This window comes from Aspergillus tanneri (genome assembly GCF_003426965.1).
Source record: "Aspergillus tanneri strain NIH1004 chromosome Unknown AapTan_7_pilon_pilon_pilon, whole genome shotgun sequence".
NCBI lineage: Eukaryota > Fungi > Ascomycota > Eurotiomycetes > Eurotiales > Aspergillaceae > Aspergillus > Aspergillus tanneri.
Genome location: NW_022984634.1, coordinates 3,753,366 through 3,777,494, shown reverse-complemented (window position 1 = coordinate 3,777,494; position 24,129 = coordinate 3,753,366). Strand labels below are relative to the sequence as shown.

General features: G+C 50.9%; 8 protein-coding genes across 8 annotated transcripts; 5 read left to right on the top strand and 3 right to left on the bottom strand.

The window, feature by feature from the left end:
- Nucleotides 1-928: 928 nt before the first annotated feature.
- Nucleotides 929-3,115, top strand: ATNIH1004_007854 (protein kinase domain-containing protein; the record flags this gene model as incomplete). The annotated part of the gene is made up of 1 exon (XM_033572470.1): nucleotides 929-3,115. One exon carries the CDS (start codon nucleotides 929-931, stop codon nucleotides 3,113-3,115), a length of 2,187 nt encoding a protein of 728 aa, XP_033425785.1.
- A 487-nt stretch (nucleotides 3,116-3,602) lies between these two features.
- gel6 (putative 1,3-beta-glucanosyltransferase) lies at nucleotides 3,603-5,163 on the bottom strand (the record flags this gene model as incomplete). Its single annotated transcript, XM_033572469.1, has 3 exons — nucleotides 3,603-4,667; nucleotides 4,722-4,951; nucleotides 5,022-5,163. The coding sequence occupies 3 exons, from the start codon at nucleotides 5,161-5,163 to the stop codon at nucleotides 3,603-3,605; spliced, it is 1,437 nt and encodes a 478-aa protein (XP_033425784.1).
- Nucleotides 5,164-6,767: 1,604 nt separating this feature from the next.
- Nucleotides 6,768-7,733, top strand: ATNIH1004_007852 (uncharacterized protein; the record flags this gene model as incomplete). Its single annotated transcript, XM_033572468.1, has 3 exons — nucleotides 6,768-6,898; nucleotides 6,961-7,273; nucleotides 7,305-7,733. 3 exons carry the CDS (start codon nucleotides 6,768-6,770, stop codon nucleotides 7,731-7,733), a joined length of 873 nt encoding a protein of 290 aa, XP_033425783.1.
- A 488-nt stretch (nucleotides 7,734-8,221) lies between these two features.
- Nucleotides 8,222-8,583, top strand: ATNIH1004_007851 (uncharacterized protein; the record flags this gene model as incomplete). The annotated part of the gene is made up of 2 exons (XM_033572467.1): nucleotides 8,222-8,298; nucleotides 8,349-8,583. The coding sequence occupies 2 exons, from the start codon at nucleotides 8,222-8,224 to the stop codon at nucleotides 8,581-8,583; spliced, it is 312 nt and encodes a 103-aa protein (XP_033425782.1).
- Nucleotides 8,584-12,213: 3,630 nt separating this feature from the next.
- Nucleotides 12,214-14,079, top strand: ATNIH1004_007850 (uncharacterized protein; the record flags this gene model as incomplete). Its single annotated transcript, XM_033572466.1, has 2 exons — nucleotides 12,214-12,961; nucleotides 13,028-14,079. 2 exons carry the CDS (start codon nucleotides 12,214-12,216, stop codon nucleotides 14,077-14,079), a joined length of 1,800 nt encoding a protein of 599 aa, XP_033425781.1.
- A 447-nt stretch (nucleotides 14,080-14,526) lies between these two features.
- On the top strand, nucleotides 14,527-16,401 carry ATNIH1004_007849 (Sds3 domain-containing protein; the record flags this gene model as incomplete). Its single annotated transcript, XM_033572465.1, has 3 exons — nucleotides 14,527-14,564; nucleotides 14,905-15,265; nucleotides 15,319-16,401. 3 exons carry the CDS (start codon nucleotides 14,527-14,529, stop codon nucleotides 16,399-16,401), a joined length of 1,482 nt encoding a protein of 493 aa, XP_033425780.1.
- A 206-nt stretch (nucleotides 16,402-16,607) lies between these two features.
- Nucleotides 16,608-20,953, bottom strand: ATNIH1004_007848 (uncharacterized protein; the record flags this gene model as incomplete). Its single annotated transcript, XM_033572464.1, has 4 exons — nucleotides 16,608-17,541; nucleotides 17,960-20,610; nucleotides 20,660-20,821; nucleotides 20,888-20,953. 4 exons carry the CDS (start codon nucleotides 20,951-20,953, stop codon nucleotides 16,608-16,610), a joined length of 3,813 nt encoding a protein of 1,270 aa, XP_033425779.1.
- Nucleotides 20,954-23,276: 2,323 nt separating this feature from the next.
- On the bottom strand, nucleotides 23,277-24,125 carry ATNIH1004_007847 (uncharacterized protein; the record flags this gene model as incomplete). Its single annotated transcript, XM_033572463.1, has 1 exon — nucleotides 23,277-24,125. The coding sequence occupies one exon, from the start codon at nucleotides 24,123-24,125 to the stop codon at nucleotides 23,277-23,279; it is 849 nt and encodes a 282-aa protein (XP_033425778.1).
- Nucleotides 24,126-24,129: the final 4 nt, after the last annotated feature.

Genomic DNA, 24,129 nt, shown 5'->3' with positions numbered 1-24,129 from the left:
CGTTGATAAGACGATTACTGCTTGTTTGCATAGTGGTGTTTCAAAACTGTCGACTAATTTAAACTTGTGGTTATACGAAGTGCAAGGAGGGACATCAACAGTCAGTATATTCAACCGTTATAGCGGGTAGTTCTATGCCGGTTTTCTTATCTCTCACAGTGGTCCAGAGCCTTGGACAGCAGAGGGTCCACTACTGGCTCATTTGAGGGCTTATCTTTCAGGCGTGACTAATAGCTTCAACTTTATTTTAGATGTCACTGATAAGCTTGCATTCTGAATTGAATTACCCTGCGTTGATGGAGTGATGACCTGAGGATGAATGACAATGCCATGTGATTCGTAGATGATGCTCAACCTCTGTCTCTCCTTTCCTCTTCCTTTCCCTCTCTATCTCTATATCTCTCCAGCGATCGGTTTCAGTCTCCACCGTTTAACGGAAATCTATCCTCTTTGACTTTCATCACCGTTATCTAACTAATAACAACCCTATCATTTCCAGCCGCAGCTCGTTACTTTTGGTCCCATGCAACCCACGACCTAGTAGGGACAGGGTTCCAATCTATGACCTAATGGCTAGTCCATGCTTGTTGCCAATTTCTCCAAGGAGAATGAATTCTTCCCCTCTTCTTCCGTGGATATCCCTTCCCTGGGCGCTTGATAAGCCTCTCCACTAGTAGGCTGTGCTGCCGTCTTCCGACCATCCATGCCGGTGTTCCACTATATTATAGCGTGCGGTTATTGTTCCTTTTATTTTATTTTATATTTTCTCTGAAATTAGTGTAGTGTTAATGGGTTATGGCAGCCGCAAGGAGCAGTGTATATTGATTAACCCCCCTCTTCAGCCTTCCTCGATTTGATACGTCTATATTAGATCGTTTCTCCGTCGGTAATCCCTCCTGTCGTTGGCCCGGTTCGCCATGCGTGCACAATGTCAGCCATAACGTCACTCTGGTGGCCCGAGGACAGGATCCAGGCCACTCTATGCTCAGAGTACATATTTGCCCATCTTCCGTCCAACCTCCAACACCGTCTCCTGGCTCCTTTGCCATGGGGCGAAGGCCTCACCAGCGAGACTTATCTCGATTGGATACTCGCCAAAGCGGGAAGGCTTTTCCTTATCCTCGCGGAGATCGGAATCCCGGAGCGGATCTTCACCTTAGTGGAGGAGTCATTCGATGATTCGGATCTGCCAATTGCAGCTCATAGCATCGACCGTCTCCAGCTCTCACCGGATGCCGAGGACCCAGCGCTGGACTCCAAGTTTTTCCTCGCACAATGGCGGTTCGTGGTTCGTGGGATCCGCGAAGGTGACCATGTAAAATATACGCAAAATGAAGGCGTTCCCGTGGAGGTACTACGAACTGGGGCGGCCCTGGCAAGAGATGGAGTGGAGAGGGTTGTTCTTGCTGGCGCTGTTTGCCGGGTGTATTTGCGGACGCAAGTCATAGTTGGAGGGCCGCCGCACTTCTTTGAGGAAGAAGAAGTCCTGGATGAGGTTCGTTCACTGAGAAGACTATCGCACGAGCATGTCTACTCCATCTACGGGTCCTACTTTGTGGACAACACTTTTTGCATCCTCTTTTCCGGTGCACACGAGCGTACTCTCATGTCCTTCCTCACTGACGTGCCTCTATATTTTAAACGTCTTGCCAGTGACCGCCGTCGGGAAATTCTTCTCAACTGGCCGCATTGCCTAGCGAATGGACTATCGTGGCTGCACGCTCATGGCCGAGTTCACGGTGCCATCCGTCCCTCAAATATCTTTGTCGACGCGGCCTTCAGGATATTTTTGGGTCAGTTCGAGGCGCTTGATACGTTGCTGCCTCCAGTCAAGGTGGATGATGTCGAGTCGTATCAATATGGGGCTCCAGAACGCTGGGTTCTGTCTGCTACCGTTCAGGATACAGGCTCAACACGAACAGCCCTGCCGTCCGGAGGGCGCACGACCCGCAAACCGTCGTCACGGCCATCTAGATTGAGCCTGGCCATGCAGAAGTCTCACCGGATAGATCATGAGATTGCAGACTCGCGACCAGTATCTCTGGTCTCTCAGGGGACCGCCATTCGCGTCGTATCCCCGAGCTCCCCATCACGTTTTTCATTTGGCCTGTCATCATCTTCTTCGGGGTCTAGCGATGGCAACGCTCGCAAGCGAGTCATTTCCTCCGTGAAACGGCCAATCTTTTACACACCCTCTATCACGTCCTCCAATTCTTCTGGATCTTCGTCGCATCCGACGTCAGCATCCATCGGTTTGCCAGGTGCGCATTCCAACGGCGCCGTGGTTCATACCTGGCAGTCACGCCAGACCAATCCAGAAGCATCAGACATTTTCTCCCTTGGCGCAGTGACCCTCGACATCCTCACCCATCTCTGTAAACGCAAAATCTCCTCTTTCGCCCATCACCGCGGGGCCAAGAACCGCACTGCAGGTCGCGGAGGTGGTGTCGTCGACTGTTCCTTCCATCGGGATCGAAACATCGCACAGGTGACATCGTGGATCACGCTCCTGGACCAGGATGCAAAGAAGCAAAAAAAGCCCGTTTTCCAAGCCGTTCGGTCCATGCTCCCTGTAGTGCGAGACATGTTGAGCAAGGAACCAGCCGGTCGGCCCTCGGCCTCTCATATCGAACATTACTTTTCTTCTGTAACCAAGCATCTCATCGGCGTTGCCACTCTTCACTGCTCATCACACTTACACATTCCTACCACGAAACCGACTAAAAGTCCACTACCTCAAAACCATGCAGCGAAACCAGCACACCAAACTCTCCATCCCCCTTCCAAATCAACAACGCCAACTCCAACACCCATTTCCCAGATCACCAACAACAATAACAACCCACCAATCAACCACCCCTCCACCTCTCCTGGAGAAACAACCAGTCTCGACCCCTCCCCATCAACATCCACGACTACCTTTAACTTTTTCTTCCCTGACTGGAACTCTCCCTACTCCGGCAGCAGTGACAATGACTCTGACCCACAGAGCGACACAGACGCATACAACACCACCGGATCAAATCCTCCACCCTGGCTCGATCCAGATTTGACATTAAGTTCTATGTCGGTCAATGATCCTGCTTGGGACAGTCTTAGAACCCGAGATATGTAAATTTGTATCAATGTTTGAATCATGTATCCTGTGGTTCTGTTCCACGGCGGTGGTTTTCTTTCGATTTAACTTGGCTTGACTTTGGTTGTATATACTCCGTACTTTATAGTATCTGGCTTCCTAAATACCCGTTTAGCTCGTCTTGTTTATAATTCATGTGTCTTTCTTTGGGGGAGTTTCTCACTGACCCTGTCTTGCTTGTATTCTAATCTTTTATTATGGTATGAAATGATTCATGTCATTGTAGTCTTATGCATGTTTCCTAGTCTTGTAGAGCCCGATTGTGAAGACTGTCAATTCCTTGAAGATAAGAAACTTGGATTCTATTCTTGCGTGTCGTGTGCTAAAGATCCTATAAAACATGTCCTAACGGAATCGACTCAATTGCATGGTGAACCAGCACCATGGGCTCTAAACAGATAAAACATGGGGGTTTCTACACCCATGAGCCTTCTTGATAAGAAAAAAGGGGGTAAAAGATGCCACATCACAAGCACACCGCCAAAACGGCAAATGCACTGAACATCAATATCCCATCTGCAAGCCGATCAAAACCATTTAGCCTAGGAACAGAAACGGGGTTACCAGCGTTGCTGAGGGTGTAGTTGAAATAAGTGGCAGAAGCCGACGCACTCGGTGAGCCCAATCTGGACGATGCAGTGACGGATCCGGATTTGGCGGCGGGTTCCGAGCCGGCATCACCTGATCGGTGGCCGGTTGTCGATGTAGGCAGCGCTTGCTGATAACTCTGCTGGAGAGTAGGAAGAGGCGCGCTGGGATCTACGGACCATCCACCAGGCGTTGAGGATGGACACTTGGGTGGGGAGATAGTCGAGATGGACTTGATGTAATCGGAGAGTGCGATGCCGGTAGGCGTGAGCGAAGCCCACTGGGATTTCAAATTATCGAAATCAGGGGATATAGGAGTCGGTACACCTTGGCGAGTGAACCCATCTTGGACCATGGGTTTGGCTGCATGGACGGCGTCATGCGAGACCGTGGCACCATAACTGATCAGGCCGTAGTCGTTTGTTTCTTCGATCCACTCGTAGACAATGGAGCCCGACCAGGTCTCGGACATATCATCACCGAATATGGCAGCCTGGTCTTCGAAAGTTCGTGGACGAGCTACATTGCAACCAGTCTCAGAGAAAAAGATGGGGATGGGATAGTTGTGGGCTTGGTTCTGGAGATGCTTGTAGCCGGACTCCTCGTAGGAGGACGGTCCACACCATTCGTAGGCATTCAGAGCGAAGAAATCCAATCGCTCTTCTGGATCCGGACGACACGCGAGGTAATTCTGCAGCATGGGTTGCAGCTCAGCGACGTCAGCGGCCGAATAACCTACTGGAATCTGGCGGTATCCTTTTTTACTGCGGTAGGACTTTATATCCCGGGCTGCGGCGAGAACGTACGACGCGGCAGCTGAGTTTTCCGAGGTGGTCAGGACTTCGTTGCCAACGAAGACACCGGCCGTGTTGCTGTACCTCTGAAACTCATCCAACACAGCTTTGTAGCGGTCGAACTGGGACTCGGTCCATTGCGGGTCGTCCTGTAGGAATGACATGTCAGTTCAGCCGACACTGTTGGCACGCCACACGATCACAGGACGGATACGACGGACCGGTTGGATGGAGGTGTCGAACGTGTCGAGATCTACGAACAAGTAGATGCCCGCATCTGCGAGCGCGTTCATGCAGCCATCGTGGTTGGCATCGGGATCGACGTGATAGACGCGGATGGCGTTCGTGCCCAACTCCGCCATGCGTTCGATATCATGCTGGCATTGAGCCGTATCAACCAAAGGATCTTCGGGAACAAGCTGATAGGCCACGCCTGTACCGAGGAGGAGCTGGTCAGTGAATCAAAGGTGATGATGATGACATGTAGCCAGGAGCGGATGTACCTTTGAGAAAGTACTGGGTGCCATCCTCATAGAAGAACTTAGAACCAACCGCAGAGACGGTCTGAATGGCATCCACAATCCGGGCATGCAAGCTACCTAAAAGCAGACAGGCTGTAGACCAAAATCTTGGTGACAAGACCATATTGCAGCTTGCTGGCTACGGAAGATACGTGCCGCACTCAATAGAGAAAACGGTACATAAAAAATGTAAAAAAAAAGTAAAAATAAAATAAAAATAAAACCAAAAAAAAAAAAAAAAATAAAATAAAATAAAAAGGGAAAGGAAGGAAAACAAAGACAAGGCAAGTAATAAGCCACAGATATATTCAATAATTGTCAAAACCGCACAGTACTGCGTAGATCAGACGCCGTCCAATTGTTCTCTGAGATCAAGAGATACATATGGCCAGTACTACACCTGTGTAGAGCGAACGAACCCAAATCCATCCTGCCGAGTCGATGCAGGTGGTCCTTTAATAGGTGAGCGCAATTGCCTACGATCACATCGTGATCAAGGTATCTACCTAGGACGATAGGACGATAGTCATATCCCCAGCCATATTAGACATTGCATGTATCATCTAGGACGAAGGCATGCATGTCCTGTCCAGGTTCTCGGGGCACAATGACGTCAACGGCATAAGAAAACGCTGCAATGCTGACGACGGTCAAGGAATAGTTTAGCATGGTTAGATCTAGGGACTGTGTGTCATGCGTAGGGATTCATTGTGGGAGATAGAGGAATGTCGCAGCAGAGAAGGGATGTACTCCGTATGTCACCCGGAATGGATGCGCGCCGTGATCTTGCGCGAGAATATGGGGAGAGTTTCAGACGGAGGACAAGAATGTCGGAATTGACCTCCATGCTATCATCTTTTTGTTTCTTTTTCTTTTTGCTGTTGCTGCTCTCGGATGAGGAGATTATGAATGAGGAAACAGTAAATTCCATGTTCTGGACGGATTCGGCAGGAGTCTTAGTCATCGCGCACCATCAATAGTAACTAGTTGGCTCTAGGTCGTGCTTATCGATCGAGACCCTGAGGAGCCCCACTGGCGGTAATTGCGATCCGCTACTATTGCTACTATTGGCAGATAATGTCACCCGGGGGAAAAGGGGGTGTGTAAGAGCATCCTTGGTTGTATGGAGGATTGATCTGTGATTTTGTTTTGATTTTTCTCTAATTTTATTTTAATTTGATTTTTCCGCCTATCCAATCATTCCCCACGTTCATCGTGATATACAAGACAGGGCGTAAAGCATCCATGCCCAAAATGGGATGCAACGGGGACATTGCTAAAAAAAGGATCGACAGGCTTGCGTGGATGGCGGGGCTCGCAAACCGCAAGCGTGCGAATGGATTCGACGAGGGGGCTCATCTTCGTTTCGCGGGTCTTGCCGCTACACCAAAGCAGAACGTAGTAATAAGTCAAACGATTCTGGATTCAGTCTCCTTTTCTGCTGCTTCTCGTGTTTTATATTTTACTTTTGCCCTGTTTCCCCCCTGCCCTTGTTCTCGTTTCGCTTTCTTCTCCTCGTTTCGCTTTCTGTCCCCAATCGCCTTGCCTGGACCATGCGACCCGTGGTTGTCCCCATCGACTGATTGGCCGCTGTTTGCCTCGGACGTCATCCTCACGTTGCCACTGAATCTTTTCGTCTGCATTCGGGCCGCTTGTCCACGCTCGACAATATCTTTTGTTTTTTTGTAGCTTCAAAGGCTTCGTTGTCCGACTCCATTGGCTGCGACCATGTCCACGGGCAATACATTCTCACCATTTCGCATCTCCCGAGCTGATCGGGAGAGACTCGATCGCAATGAGGCTTTCAAGGCTGTCCGGGAGCACCTGAGACGTCAGGAGCAGGGCATGGATGCTCCCAGGTATGCTGGTTCTCACGGGCTCCATCAATTTCACGGGCTTTCTGTCGCTAACCACGCGGTAGTTTTTGTTCTTGCCACCGACATTCATGCTCAGATGAAGAACAGGAGATATTCCGTCTGCATCGCGACATAATCCACACAATCTTTCTGCCGTTGTTCTTGCTCCATAACCAGGTCTCACGCCTCGCGGCGAACGTCCTGCCCAGTCACCGAGGAGCAGAACCGGAGCGAGCGTTCCGCGGGGAAGCACGAAGCGCGTATACCTGGCTTGACTGCATCCTGCGTGAGGAGCACGACTGGTACTTGACCGAACGTTGCCCTGCCTGTATCGTTCAGCACGTCTTACATTCCGAGCCGACCATCCGTTTTGTTGCGGTGGCTTGTCTCTTGTCTGACCACCTGCAAGGCCTGGACTTGCTCAATGCCAAAAGACGCTTACCTAACTCCGACTTTTGGTTCGAGGCACTGGAAACAGCCGTCCGGGAGGATCCGTTTTGGGGGGGATGACTTCTGGCCAGATATCGAGTATCGGGCGTGTGCATTGACTGACGGGGTGAAGCAGCTGGTTCTGCAGTGCTTGGAGCTCCGCACCGCTCTGGATCGAAAAAGCTTGCAGTCGCCATCTTTGTACAACACCGCCATGCACTACCCGTCGCCGACCGCGGTCAAGACATCCAACTGCGTGCAGAAGCACTCGGCGATGACTAACGAGGAGTCAACCCAACTCTCGAAAATCGCTGCCAATCGTTCCATGCAATCATGTTGGAATGATAGGCCCCAGAGATTCCACACACGGCGACATGCCGATGCCCGGAGAAGGTCTATCACCTCTTGAGTGTTCTGCAACTCGCGGTTGGATGGGCCCTATCCAAGCCGTCTAGGTGAAATACACAATGCCGTGGCAAGTGCAGCTCGACGATGTTAAGGACGTGGACATCCGACATAATTCAGGGTTCCCGGCCCGAATACTAATCCACCCGCGTCGGATGAGATGGGCTCTAATTTAAGAAAGACTGCAGAGTGGTTGTCGCTTCCAAAAATACGAACCAGTCACATGCTTGGCGTGACTGTCAGCCAATTGATGCACATATAATGGCTGCCTGCTGAGCAGCATCCATAGACAAGGCATTGCCGTGGCACAGCCTTCAGGATTCTGTTGCACTGCTCCCGCATTTTAAGGCAGTCGCGGCAATATGAAGGCCGATACCAAACTTAAATCTGCTAGACCTCTTTCTACCTATCAGCTGCTACGGGACATCATCACGCGTCAAGGGGATGGTCGGACAGTACCACCGAGCTATCTGATATGGGCAATAGATCGCCATGTCTGGCTTTGCGTCCATTGACCCCGCGTCTCCCAGCGACGCCCCGCAGATCCTGTTCCAAGGCGACACACGCCAGTAGACACGTGTGGCGCTCCAGGAATGCAACCCAGCCGTCCAGGCTCTAGGCAGCAAGGGGATAGACTGTCGTGCGAGTCAGGAAGCCCCAAAAATGGACTGCGCTGCGGCAATGACGAGGTTTGCGGAGATGGTGGACGCGCCATCAAGGGGTGGGCGCAGCAGCGGCCATTTGGTGGTGCGGGATGGATTCGTGGATGCAAGGATGAGATCGAGATGGATGGCTTGATGGAACAAGGTCTGCTGTTTAATCTCAAAGGAGAGGTTAGACTGATCTGTGGATGACAGTATACTCTATTGCAAATGAACATTCCACCAAAGATTCCTCCCTTTACTCCGTACTCCGTACTTGTATCCGCTCTACAGTTGCCATCTATGATTCTGCATATTTGAACGGAAATAGGACACTTTCCGTTTAGGGAATCTTGACAAGAAGATCGACATTGACGAAAAAGAAAAGCACCACCACCACATATGACCGTGCATACGATACAGTCAAAAGGTGGACCGTTAGTTGATCATTAAACAGCTCGGCGTGATTATTTGTCATTATGATTATGCATTCCGATCAAATGCCTTCTACGGAGTACCAAAAGTGTCTTTACACAGAAAGGTACTCCTCCGACGCAAAGGGCGGATAAAAAAAAAAAGGGAAAAAAATTAAATTAAAATCCAAAACGAACTAAACTGTTCAAAATCAATACCACCGACAAAACCATGCAAATAATACCACACTAACCAACAGGCCAAACTGTCTATTTGAGACAAGTCAAGGTGGAGACACGGGCCAACTGCATGGACCAAAAATAAGGACATTTGGTACCCCTCTGCCAACGACAATAATAATAACAGACAGACAGCGTTAAGAATGGATGAGTGAATCATTCCCTATCCGGATGGGATCGCAGGATAAATAAGAGATTTGTCTTGTCTGGAATTAAACTATTTGGTTCTGATGCAGATGGTTAGTTACCTTGCTTGGCGATATTTGAGATTGTGTATTTTTTTTTTTTTTTTTTTCTCGATGGGGAGAGAAGACTGTAGTACGGTGGATGATGATAGGATCTTTGTTTCAATATTAGGAGTCATTGGACTGATTCATGCTGAATATCCGTATCCCTGGATGAATAAATTGGAATCGGCATTTATCCATTTTATATTGTACATATAGTAACTAGATATGTTGGATAACTACGGCGTAGGTGGGTTTAAAACCAATAAAAAAGACCACTGAGGAAATAAAACTGTTCATCCATACTATACACAGTAGGCAACCCTGAGGACAATAAAATAAACCAACCGAATTGGAAACTGACGATGTAATTGTATTTCTCATTCGACTGTAAAATAAAATAAAACAGCGTAAAAACCACGGTAAATGCACGTTGCCCAAAAAGGATAACGGTCAATCTGTCCACAGTACATCTTATAGTCCTACTTTGAGGTGAATGGATAGGAGAACGGGTGCTATTACCATACACGACAGGAGAGAGAGACGATCACCCACTCCCGACGACCCATCTTCCTTACCGATGCCACTAGGCATGCATGAATCGAGGCTCAACGACAAAAGAAGGAAACCTCCGGATCTGCGGGGGTCGCTGCAACACATACATTACGGAGTCCTGCCTACCTACTCCGTACTTACCAGCTTCACTCTTCCATAGGTACCCTCCGTAGGTCTATCGGTCTACCTTTAGTTAACGATCTAGAGACAGAGTCTGTGAAAGAAAATGATCCAGTTGCAGGGTCCGATATATCCCAAAGGTGGATTCCTTCGGCTGCACGGAGCAGAGTCTAGATGTCAATCCGGTCCGGAATGGGCAGGAATTCTGAATTCTGATCAGGCGATGCAACTTACGGGACGGTACACCCAATCAGCACGGCAAGTGGTAATCACTGAACCAGGTGAGGGTCAGAGTGGTCGACGTCAGTTCAATTCTTCTACCTTTTACGGTAAACACTTTTATTTATTTATTTTTTTTTTTCTTTGGCCCCGAGGCAGTCAGGTGAATTTTATCGCTTACTAGTACTATAACGACGACCCTGGTAAAATCTGCCCTACTTCGTTGTAGACAGCCAGGTAAATTAAACCCTGACGCCTTCCGGATTATGGTTATTTTTTGGTCCCTGTCGAAAGGTAGCTGGACCAGCTGATTTGCCGATCAATCAATCTTCGATTTTATTTTCATCTAGCCGATTCCGAGACGAAGATTCTAGATTTATGTTAGACGTCATTCTTCAATGCGCATGTGGTATGACGGAGTACAGGATAGAAGCATACTATACCTAGACGGTGCAAAGCTAGAAAAGCCGACCGCATTAGGTAGACGTTTGACTACAGAGTATAGGGGAGGTTGATTACATTGAGCTCCTTCCAAGTGACGCTATCGATCACTTTTCTTCATCTGCTCTACTTTCTCACATCCTGGATCTTCAGGTCTAGTGATTGGACTAGGGAAGTATTTTCCGGGGTCACTCAGGCCGTCTATCTTCATCCATACCAGCCCAATAAGAAATGAGGATAGGGTTGTACAGGCGGCTGATAGCTAGGATTTCTTCGTTTGCAAGTTGATGAACCTTTTGGTATAATGCGGTTAAAGGGGGACGTCTGTAATATTACGAAGTACAATTGCCTGCCTAGTACTGTATGTAGCTGGATGCTTCCTGGTTGCCCATTCCGATATGTATATCTGACAGTCTAGACACACGGCTGGATGATCTGTCATCCGCCAGCATTTCATGGAAACTCAGGAATAAAAGACCCTCTGTATTCACAGCTCAATCTCAAACTTCCCCCAATTACCCAGATCTGCCAACCGTTCTGGATTTCCAAGGGTACATCGATCCCATGCCACTCATGCCGGGTGGGTCTCGTCTGGGTTGGTTTGGGGGGCAAAAAACCGAAAAGGTCCGTGTAATTCCCATTACGGTATCATTGGGCCTTGGAACACGACCTAGCCCGGATCAGCCACTGCGGAGGCCTAGACAGGTCGGAGGCCTGTATGACTAGCATTAGGCCCTCCTAGAACGGCGTACGGAGTATTGGAGTCAACACGAAGGATGGTCACTTGTTACAATCATTCCACCTGATTGTCTGAGAGAACTGGTAATAGGAGGGATATACTTATATTATATATATATATATATATATGTATACTGGTAAAAAACAAGATCTAAATTAATGAAATACAATACGGTAATCTGCACTGCATAAAAGCATATGGTGACTCCCGACCGGTCCTCGTGTCATGGATTCCCCAATCAGGCCAAACCCGCCCGGTCTAGAACGCCGGTGGAAAGTCGCAGCCCGAGGGCCTTGTTCTCTTGCTGTTCAGGTTCGGCGCCTGGCCCTTGGTCAGTCATTTCCTGGGCGTCATTACAGTTCAGTCGCGATTCCTCGTCCCCTTATGCTGCTTTGCGCCGCTTTCTTCAGTTTCTCGTTCCCTGGCACTCGCTCGTCTGCCAACTTTGCTCGAAGCTTTTTTCTTCCCTTCAATCCTCCTCCTCTTCTCTCTTCCACCGTATCATCATCATTCTCATCGCTCTCGTCTTCTCTTTCCGCCTCTCCCTTTCAAGCCACAAATCCACTCTCGCTCTTCCCGACCTTTTCGTTCCTTCTTAATCACCGGCTGGACGCTCGACTTCCCGCCGATATAAGATTTCGTGCCGAGTGTCCCCTCAACCTCCTCCAACTTTCACGGTCCTTTACAACCCAACAGTCTCGCTCCATTACCAGAATCAACACCGTCACTTGATCCTTTGAAGTTCAACAATACTTGGACTGTTGTTGTTGTTCCACAGAATCATCATCCCCCCCTGCAGCATCGCCAACCCACTAACGCAGCCTGGATGAATCAGCCACAGTGCCATGGACCATATCGGCCTGACTCTGTGTTGCAGAATATCTCTACTATGCGTTCGCCGCTCTCAACCAGTGCACAGTATTCATCCAGCCGGCCTGCATATGTGTCAAGGGGTGACTGTCCTCCGCATCAGGGAATCGTGACTAGTCTGGAACAACAGGAACCTCCTATCCAGCTCAGAAGTCCTATTTCGCCCAACCAATTGCAACAACCCTCAACCCCCCAGGATACCGGTTCAAGTCGACTTAAGCGACGAGCGTCTCAAGGGTCCATCTTAACAAAACCGTCATCTGTTTCCCGCTTCCTGTCAAGAAGCAACGTTTCTCAGAACATCTCGCCATTTGAACACTTTGGGTTTTCAAAGCACTCTGGCCTGGTAGAACCCCGTGGCCAGTCGGCTGGTTCCCATCTCCACCATTCTCCCTCGGCGGCATCAAGTTCGCTGGCGGCTCGAGCCTCTCAGTCCACCACAGCGGTTTTGGATTTTGCGGGCAAGAGTGACTACCCCTCCGCTCTCCCTCCAACCCCGCCTGACGAAGACGTACACATAGCGTGGGATCCTAAATCCGACATGCTGCTGTTCGAATCCCATATGACTCGCGAGCCGGGGCGGATGCCCATTGATGAGGGTCCTAACATCGACAATGCACCCGGAGGTGCCTCGTCAGATGGTCTAGGCAGCCCCTCCGATCAGCTTTCCAACGTGTCTCCTTTCAGTGCTGGCGAAAGCCCAGGATCTTCCGGCGGGATGGATTGTGACCAGAACGCATGGATAGAGAATGGCATCGAGGCATCCGGTAAGTGAAATGTGAACTCCCCCCCACCCCTCTCTCTCCCAACTGAGCTGACGTTTCCTCAATCAGTATCATCCTTACCGTTCTCTAACTCCCGGGGCGAAGCCGTTAAGATTGTATCTCAAATGCTTCCCTATCCGCGTCCGGCTGAGAAAACGGTCCCGACAAGTGAAGAAGTTTTTGGTGCCCTTATCCAAGCCGTTCGGCAACAGCTCCAGAACGGTCAGTCGCCGTATATCAACATCACCCATGCCGTCCCGGAACAATTCAGCCTCTCCAACCTCCCTTGGTCTCCCTCGTACACACCACGATCTATGTTTCCGGCAGACAACGACTATTTCAACTCGTCCGTATTCTCCAGCGCGGCAGTGGTATCCGCGTATCATGATTTCAGAGGTCTCATTCAACCGACGGTGTCGCATTTCCCGATGCCGGTTGTGCCACCATCCAGTGTACATATTTCAGTTCTGGAACGGTATCTTCCTCCGTCATCGACTCAGGAATACAAGGATCTCTTTTCTCCTTGTCGACCTTCCTTTTTGGTGGACCGGCTCTGTGAGCTCTCTCCCGAAGGAGGCTCGTTGCTATTTATTTATCCCACCAGAAGAGGGGCATTGACATTCAAGGCACAATACCTCGGGCCCATTCTGGATCCATTACTGCGTCAGCTTGTGGTGGTCAACGAACTGTCCGCCGATGTTGGTCGATATCTCGGCAAGATGTCCGCGGTCGCCCATATGGAGGATTTTGACACCATGCGGAACAGTCTCTCGCAACTATGCAATGCCCTGAGTTCATCGTCTTCCCGGTTCAGTATTGCCGATGCACGGAAGGGCAGCGCTCACCTGGACCGAAACGTGTGGACCGAATGGTACATCCACCAAGAAAAGGCCCGGATGAAAGAGGTGCTCAGTCTTTATTGGCAAGGTGGTCGTTCCCTGCCGACGACCAAGTCGGTCTCCAATCAAAGCACGAATTATATTATACAGGACAAAGAGGTGACGTCGGCGATGCTACTGGGTGAAATTCTCGATGGTATTCGGAAACGACCGTATGGGGAAGATTCCGAACCTGGCGATGGAATTGAACTCGGAGTTTTTGTGATTCGTCGGTCCCGCTGATCGGTCGGGTCTACAGTTTCTGAGCAATCTACGTTAATCTGACGACATCCTCTACTTTTTTCACCCATACTCTTCATTTTTCTTCTTTGGATATACTACGGCGATTTAGAAAAGGGTTCGGATGAATTTGGTGGCGTCTTGTGGCATACATAACTGGGTGGGTTTTCATAGGAGTCCCCGCAAGTTCGGCCTGTGACTTTTTATTTTTTTTTTTTTTTTTTTTGGAACATTTTCATGTGTTGGATAGTCGGATAAATACCCTGGGTGTTTGTGATTTATAGTTCTTAAAGCGCGATGAGCCCTACAATGGCCAATTTCTTAGAAGATGGACAATTATACGGACCAATGAAGACATGGAGCTGCCCCACGAATCAGGCATTGAATTTAGGTAATTCATTAGTAAGTCTCAATAGAGCAATAAGCAGCCAATTAGCGTCTCTGCTCTCAATGCTGCGGGCGGTCGAAGATGGTGCCAACGCTATACCGTTTTAGGCCCGCGGCTGGATTCCCGCTTTCTGCTCATCACCAGCTTGTGTTTCTCTTCTCCCTCGTCTCCCATCTCTCTCTCTCTCTTCCAGCGTATTTCGCGATCCGGCTGCTTATGCATACTTCGTTTCCCTCTTTGCTTGTTCCTGTTCCTGCAACGGTCCCAGAACGTTGCAGATCCTGCTCAATCTAACTTTTCACCCTTTTCCCCCCTCAGGGCGAACTCCTCACTGCAGTCTGCTAGTATACGGAAGAACTCGTCATGGCTTACTCGCCTGCGCCGGTTTCGCCTGTCCAAGGCAATCCTGGCCCCGCACTAATCAACAGTCTGCATTCCAGAGGACGTTCCACCAGTCCCCCGAATAGCGCCCCCCTCTCCAAACGAGACAAACGGCGCAGTGCGCTCCAGGAGCGGCTCCATGATCTGACGGCTTCATTTAGTCAGAATAGGGATACCCAGTTTCGCCAGCAACTGCACGCCCTGCAGTGTGACATGACTCTGATCAATAATGCTGACTTGTACTCGCCCGGGCCGCTTCCTGACTCCGCGGACGAGATCGCTCAGTTGATCGAGAACACGGTGGGCGGGGGCAAGTTTGCTAAAGAGATGGCTAGTTTAGCGGGAATGTGGTATTCTCGCTTTGTACAGGAGATTAATCAAGTGAAGGCAGATAAAGATGCGGATTTGGCTATGTTGGTGGTGAGTTGCCTGGTGTAATCTGGGAAGGAGAAAGTATGCTAACGATTCACCAGCACCGACATACCAATAATATGGAAAGATTCACTCGTGAATATGCATTCCGGGAACATTTTGCAAAAGAAGAATATAAAAACCTGTCCTCCACCCTTCGCGAACGGCTCGTGCAAACCATCTCAGGTAAAAGAGCTCGTCTGATGCGAGAAAAGGAGCAATTGGATATTGCGGACACCAACGCTCTTCTTCTGCATCCCAACCAATTCAGCATAACCAACCCCGCCAGTCCAGGTGGCATCCACGGTAACCGGAAGACCAGACACACGCGCCACCGCGTTGACCTGGATGAATTGGGCAATGGGATTATGTCCGAGTTCAACAAGAGAAAGCGCAAGGCCCCAGAGGATGACGTTGGATCCCCTGTGCGCGAAGGAGGCCTTTCTGTGCCAGCGGAGCGCGCCAAGGCGCAGCTCGCACAGCAGCAACATGCACCGTCATATTCGATCCACTCTCTATTCACTGAAAAAGAGCTCAGTGCTCATGCGAACCAAGCCCACGTTGCCACCGTCCATTTCTTCTCGACGTCCAAGCGTGGTGACCAACCTTCGGGCACGGCGACGAACGGCAATAACACGGACACAGAGGATGCGTCCGGGGTGGACGGCACCGGTGCGGAGGACAGTGGCACGCCGGGGACCGACATGGCTCGCACAGCCAGTCAGAACTTCCACGCGACGCGGTCGACTCGCACGCATGGCAACCATGCTCTCAATGCCCTTGCGGAGTTGTCAGACAAGCCGGCGGTGCGCCCGAATCTTCCTTATAATATCCTTGCCAACTACCATGCGCGACCCAGCAACAACGGGGCGCCTCCACTACCGCCGCTAATGAACGAAGAGGTGGACGATGACTGGGCTCGTTTGGACCGTCTGAACGCCAAGCCAGCGAGCTACTTCGACAAGAATCTGGTGCAACTGCTCGTGGAGCCGGTTCCGGCGCGGGTGGACGGAGTTCCATCGAACCCGAGCCGATTCAGCTTACTGCATCCTGATTTCCCGATCGAGATGGGCATGCATTTGTATCCGACCAGGGGCAGTGAAGATAACTATGGTCAAGAACGGACGAAAAAGGCGCGGACGTAGGATTATAGGAACGGCGTTTGGTATACCAGGGCGTTTGAGATGTAGGGGTGTTTGATTTTGTATTGTTGGCGTTATGGTAGCTTATCTGCTTAAGTGGTACATACAGTGAAGTTATACATCTGATAACTGATATTAAATAAACTGATATTCACAACTAAAGCATATCCTAAAAAGATAACTATATATAAATGAGAGAGAGAGAAGGACTACCCAATAACCAAAGTCCTAACCTCAATACTCTCCCTTGGCTTCGCATCCTCTTTCGTCCTGGGATCCCAAAATGCCGTATGCGGCACAACCTTCAACCCACCAGTCTTATCAGCCCAACTATCCGAACACTGCAACAGAAGCCGCTCATCGTCCCTCATTCCAGAGACATACAACCATTTCTGATGCGGATTATACCTCACCGCCATGGTCTCGCCGACCCGATGGGGATATCGATGTTGCACGGGGACTAGATCCCTCTCCACGTCGACGGTGTCCGCGCTTGCAAAGGCAAGGGGACTCGATTCGACAGGACCGTTAAGGGGTTTCCAGACGTTGATAATTCGGTATCTTTTTTCTCCCTGCAGGCAGGCGCGGATCAGTTCCTCCTCTTCATTCTTATTCTCATCCTCTTTCTCCTTGTCGGATGATGAGGGGGATGAGGAGAATGATGAAGGAACATGTAATTTAATCCTCTCCGCAGCCGCATACGCCGTCTGATCAACATGCGCACGATGTACCGGACCCCGCGGAGCTGCTGGATCCGCCGCTCGTCGAATAGTATGATCGAAGATAATCACCTTCTCTGCATTGAGATGGGAGAGAAGAAGATGGGTGATTTCGGGGTAGTAGCTTTCGCGGATCGATGTGTCAGAATCGAATGTTGAGGTGGTGGTGGAGGTGCTGATTGAGGAGAGGATCTCAAATGCTGACGTTGACAGGGTGTAGTCTGGTATTTTTGTTGTTGTTGGTTCGGCTGGGTTTGAGTTTGGGGGTGGTCGGATGTCAGTTATTGTCACTTTGTGGGTTTCTTCGTTGTAGTTTCGTTGTGGCAGACCTGGGGGTGGTGTTTCGACGTAGTTGTATGGTGGGGAGTTGTCGGCAGGAGGGGAGTAGAAGACCAGTTGGGCTTCGACGGGGCCGGATGGGATCCTAGTTGTTTTTGTTGTCGTAGTTGTAATTGTCATTTTGGATGATTGAGTATTAAGATTGATACTGATTATTGATTGATTGATAGATAGACTGTTGATTGATGGTGGACAGTTTGATAGATTGGTATGAACGTTATATACATAGTTAACTATAGAATTTGTCAGCATTGCGTGCTGCGGAGAAATATAGTTAATCATCGGATGAATTAATAATTCTGCAGCACGCAACTCGTAACTATCGAACTTCAATTACTAATAGTCAATATATTCTCCGTATAGTGAGCCACATAGAAGATTCTGTTTAATCTGTACAATACAGTACATTCCAAACTATACACCAAGTAGATTAAGGGAAGAAAGAAGTCAGATTAGATACAAGCTAGAACACCACCCCCATAAGAGCAGCAACTCCCACCCACCATAGACTCGCCGACGCAGACGACGCGCCGTTGGACAGACCAACTGTGGACGATGGCGCCGTGGTAGAGGTGGTGCTGCTGCTGCTGCCACGCTGGGTCACCAGGGTCGAAGACGAGGTAACAGAGGGGTTCTTGGCCGTGGTGGTGCCGGCAGGCACGTTCGTCGGCGCAGGGCCATGAATCAACCCCACGGAGGTCGTGGAGCCCGTCGTCGCCGTGCTGAAGCCCACCTGGGGTACCGTCACCGTGTAAGTATCGTAGATGACGGTGGTCGCAGGGCCTGGGGGAGCAGGAGCAGGGACAGGAGGAACACCGCCGGTGGGCTGGGGAGCCGGGACAGCAGGTGTGATGACGGGCGACACATCGGTGGGGACAGGAACTGGAGGCGTGGGCAACAGAGTGATAGTGCTTGGGATGGCTGTGATAATGCCAGGGTTCTCCGACACGTGGGGCGCGCAGATACCAGCGAAGTAGGACAGGGCGGTCTGAACCTCCTGTTCGGAGCCACCCCACGCTTGCACACAGGAAATGAACTTGTTCGTGAAGTCGGAGGATGGGCAGAAGCAGCTGATCGCGGCGTTGGAATCGCACTTGGGGAGCAGAGGCAGCCAGGTATTGATACACTTGGGCACGATGTTGGGGCAGGGAGTGGACGGCTGCGGCTCCGAGGGCACCGACTGGGTGGCCACGGGAGCCTGGCCGGTAGGAACGACAACGCTGGCCGAGGTCGTGGTCACCGTGGAGACGGTGGTGTAGACCGAGGTGGTCGTCGAGCCACCCGTAGTGATAGTCTCGGTAACAGGGCAAGTGGTCACGGTCTCGTAAGTCACAATGGTTGTGGTTAAATCCCCGGTAGGGGCCGGCCCAGTCACGGCTGGGGTCGTAACAGCACCACCACTAGGAGTCTCAGAGCTTCCAGGGGAGACTCCAGTTGGGACGGGGACAGAACCAGTCTCACTCTCAGTCTCAGTAACGGGGCAGACAGTGGTCGAGATGGCAATGGTCGAAGTGACCACCGTGGTAGAGTCGGCCGGGCAGTTAGTGACAGTGGGAGCACAGCTGGTGATGGTGACCTCGCTGGTACTATACACAGTGGAGGTGGTCATCTTAGGTGGCTGGCTAGGAGGAGTCGTAACAGCACCACCAGTAGGGGTGACAGAGCCTCCAGGGGTGACAGAGCTTCCAGAGGTGACAGAGCTTCCAGAGGTGACAGAGCCTCCAGGGGTGACAGAGCTTCCAGAGGTGACAGAGCTTCCAGGGGTGACAGAGCTTCCAGGGGTGACAGAGCTTCCAGGGGTGACACCGGTAGGGACGGGGACATTACCAGTCTCACTCTCTGTCTCAGTAGCCGAGCTTCCAGACGTGACAGACCCTCCAGGAGTGACAGAGCTTCCAGGCGTGACTTCGGTAGGGACGGGGACATTACCAGTCTCACTCTCAGTCTCAGTAGCCGAGCTTCCAGACGTGACAGACCCTCCAGGAGTGACAGAGCTTCCAGGTGTGACTTCGGTAGGGACGGGGACATTACCAGTCTCACTCTCAGTCTCAGTAGCCGAGCTTCCAGACGTGACAGACCCTCCAGGAGTGACAGAGCTTCCAGGGGTGACACCGGTAGGGACGGGGACATTACCAGTCTCACTCTCTGTCTCAGTAACAGAGCTTCCAGAAGTGACAGAGCCTCCAGGGGTGACAGAGCTTCCAGGAATGACTCCAGTAGGGACGGGGACATTACCAGTCTCACTCTCAGTCTCTGTAACAGGGCAGACAGTGGTTGAGACGGCAATGGTCGAAGTGACCACCGTGGTAGAGTCGGCCGGGCAGTTAGTGACAGTGGGAGCACAGCTGGTGATGGTGAACTCGCTAGTGCTATACACAGTAGAGGTGGTCATCTTGGGTGGCTGGCTAGGAGAGGGAGTCGTAACAGCACCGCCAGTAGGGGTGACAGAGCCTCCAGAGGTCATAGACCCTCCTCCAGAGGTGATAGAGCCTCCAGGGATGACAGAGCTTCCAGGGGTGACTCCGGTAGGGACGGGGACATTACCAGTCTCACTCTCAGTCTCAGTAACGGGGCAGACAGTGGTCGAGACGGCAATGGTTGAAGTGACCACCGTGGTAGAGTCAGCCGGGCAGTTAGTGACAGTGGGGGCACAGCTGGTGATGGTGAACTCGCTAGTAGTATACACAGTAGAGGTGGTCATCTTGGGCGGATGGCTAGGAGAGGGAGTTGGGACCCCGCCAGTGGGCGTGTAAATGGGGATCAAAGGAGTGGACGAGCCACCGGACACTGTCTCGGGCGGAGTGGGAGTGGGGAGCTCGGGGGTGTAGCTAGGACGCTTGGTGCCAGGAGTGCAGTCGAACTCAATAGTGTGGATGCCCAAGTCGCAGTCTTCAAAATCACTGCTATCAGGCAGCTCGAACTGGATGGAAGTGGCACCACCGCACTGCTCGTTGCTGACATCAGTGCCGTATGGGGAGCAAGAGGCAACCTGCCTGCAAGAGGACCCATCCGGCATGCCGTAGATGATGTTGACGTTGGCATCCATGGAAGTAGACAGACGGAAAGAACCGATGGAGAAGGTGCCGCTACCGCCAGAAGAGATGCGAAGACCCGAGTTGGAACCCCTGCCAAGTTTACCTGCAATGCAGTCTCCCTGCGAGAAGTCAGTCCACGTCCGGGCAGTTCCCGATGATGAAGCTTACATCGAAGAGATTCCCCCGGGAGAAGCCAGAGAAATCTAAGCCTCCGTAGGAGGAGAATTCACCGTCCATGAGATCCGACCAGTCAAAGCCGAATTGCTGCGCATCAGAACACTGATTGTCACAATTGTTCGGGCTGGGAAAGCAGTCATCAGTGCCCCACCACTAGACAGCAAGTCAGTCTTGCGTTGTTCTTTGTATCTTCTTTTTATCCAAAGGACAAGAACTTACCAGAGCCTCAGGATGGGCCTTGGCCACAGCCAGGAAAAGGAGGGTAGCGGAAGTTGAGAACTTCATGACGCCTCAAGAGTAATCAAGAAACTGAACGAATGATGAAGAAGGGACCCAAAGGGACGGAAAATAGAGAGTTAAGAAGGCCAATTATCTATTATTATTATTATTATCGAATACCAGCGACAACAATACAACTAGATAAATCGATGCAGATGCCCGAGGCGAAGGAGAAGAAAGAAGAAGGGGAATAAAGAGTGACCCCCAATAGAACGAATGTCTATTTTGTTAACCTTCTGAACAAGAAGAAGGTGAAACGACGAACGACTCAACAAATATGTCAAGAAGGGAAAAGAAAAACAGAGCTGAGACAAGAAGACGTGAAACTCAAAGTTGGGCAGGAGGCCGCCGACTTCTTAAAGCATGGGCGGGTTCCACGGGCGACAAGCATAATGGAACACAAAGGACCACCATGGAGCCCCAAGACATGGTCCTTTGCTGTCAAGCTCATCAGGAACCCAGAAGTAAAACAGTCTGACGAGGACGGGCGATGCATCTAACATGGATCATGGATGATGGCCTTGGGTGCACACCAATCGTAGCGCGCCGGCTGTCCCACTAGTGCAGGAACAGATCCATGACAAGACAGATGGGGCGCGAAAACCGGCGCCAATCAAGCGATGAGGGGATTGGATGGACTGAGTTGCTCGATTGAGTTGCTGGAGCAGTTGGTCGAGGATTTCCAACCGGTAGACATGGAAAGAATCCTGCGAACCTTGGTCGGCTTGATGAGGAGGATAAAGTGGGGGAGAAAAACAATCACCAAAAACACCAGGAAGAAGCCGATCCCAAAGCGATAAACAAATCATCCAGGCAGAGAGCGATCATGTATCTGCTGGAGGAGGAACCACTAAGGTAGTACCCATGTAGGTGCAGGCGCTCGAATGTCTGGATGGACTGATGGCTGCAGAAACCGGATTGATAGATCGAATACGTACTATGTGCGAGGCCCAAGGCCACAGTCCGAACTCCTCACAATGGACAGGATGACTGCAAGATCCATGCAACCTTAGATTTCCTCAGACCAACAGAGGAGGGCTAGAAGGGGCGAATCTGCAGCCAATTATTTGCAGGCGCCCTCCTGGTGGGTTGATGCGCTGAAACGTGGTCAGTGTCAGCCTATACTATTAATAGTAAGGAAGGTACCACAGGAACCAGAAAAGAATCCCAAGAAGGGTGAGGACTGTGGAGAGGGGACAACCATGATGGTATTCGGCCTACCGAAGTTGGTAATGGGTGGTGGAGAGAGGGGTGTATGTAGGTTCACCTTGCCTGAGTTTGGTGGTCGGAGGGAGATCAGGGGGGGTGTCCTCCCGAATTCATACCGTCCCATCCCGCCAGCGCCGAGACTTGTCCACCGAGGCATGCCCGATCAGGCGATTGGACGGGGATTCTTCTGGACCAGTCACGTCTAGGGCCTCATTCCTGAATCTTGGCGGCGTCGCACGATATTCTCATTCTCAAAAGGGTTGCATTGCATCTGTGGCGTTCAGGCAGGATTCCTCTGTCGCTCACTTGCCCATCTACGGTAATCGTCGGGTGTCTACGGTGGGGACTTACGTAGTATCTAGTACCTAAGTAGGAGGGAGAAAGTACTCCAGGAAAGGCAAGGACCTGGTTAAGTAGTGTTTTGCATTGATGGCCATAGTTGCATCGATCTACTTCGCTGAGCACCTAGGTGATCGAGGTAGATGAGAGATGGATCATCCTCACATGGAACCCTAAAGGAACAATAAACAAGACCCGATTCAACAAACCATACCACGAATCTTTCCACGGAAAACAGCCGATGTATCTCTCTCCCTTGGGCCAAAAAAAGGCCAAAAAAAGAAACACAGATGAAACAAGGAGAAATTGAGGAAAATAAAGTAAATTTGCCTTTTTTTTTTAAAAAAAAAAAAAAGAAAAGAAAAGAAAAGCACAGATCCAACGCCAGAACAAGGCTTTGTCAAACTTTTTTGGGTCGTGAGAAAGTTTCCCCCATTTTTCGGGCAATGCCATAGTTTCCCCTCTCCCTTCCATCAATCCCGACTATCTATCATCTCCTTGCTGAAGAACATACATCCCTAGTATCTTCATCACATCTAAATCCGTCCTTCTATTACAGACAATCCTCCCTGTTTAGCTGCCCAGAACATGCACAATCGGGCCATGCCGTCTAACAAGGTCTAGACGATCAACATAGAATCCCATAATTTCCAAGTCGAGAGAGATCCAAGAGTGAGGTGTGAGTTGGAGGGGGCGGCAAAAAAAAGCATTAAAGTATAGTTTAGGACACACGCTAAGGACCCAAAAAAAAATTCATCATCATAACAGGTGTAGGGTATCGCTAAGCGGATGCTGGATCGCTTAAAAGGGTAGCTGGTTGCGGCGGTGGGCATCCATCAACTTGCGTCGTACGGCCTCGCCGCCAGTGTACCCATTGGCTTTGCGTTTTCGCGTAGGGGTGCGTTGGTCCGCATGTCGCGCATGCCGGAACACGCTGGCTGGTCGAGACGGTGAGTTCGCCGGCATGAATTCCCGGTGCTGCGGCAGCCGCAAGAGCGCCTGGTACCGGTTGTGGTTGCGACGGAATGCCGTCACAATCCCCCCGGTCCAGATGGTTTAAGAAACGCTCTGCGCTGCTGGCTTGTTGAGATTCACCCCGGTTTGGAGTCGGCGTACCACTAGCAACCACGGCCGGTGGAACTACCGTCGTGGGCGACGTGAACGCATCGTCATCAAAGACCTTCGCCATTTCCTCATCGGACGAGCCATCTCCAAAGTCAATAAAATCGTTTACGTTCAACCCCGCCTCCGGGTCGTCGTCGTCATCGTCTTCGAACGAGCTGTCAATGGCAAATTCCCTGGAAGGATAGAACGCCTCGGGAGGGCCCATAACCTGACCACCAGGGGCTATGTCATTGCCCAAGGCAGTCATCATAAGATTTGCGCTAGAAGCCAACATCGGGCTCAGGTCGGTGCGGTTCGGGGATGCAAGCACGTCCGTATCACTCTCATCAACCAGATGCATCGTAGTTGCCCGCGGACTATTGCTCGCGGTACCGCAGATGCTGTTTGATGCCGACTCAAGCCAGTCATGACGAGAGGAGGCATACGCGGGGATAATTACGAGATGCTTGCCGGTGCAGTCCACCAGGGCCACAGGCTTGTTGGGATCCGCGACGAACGTCCCCATGATA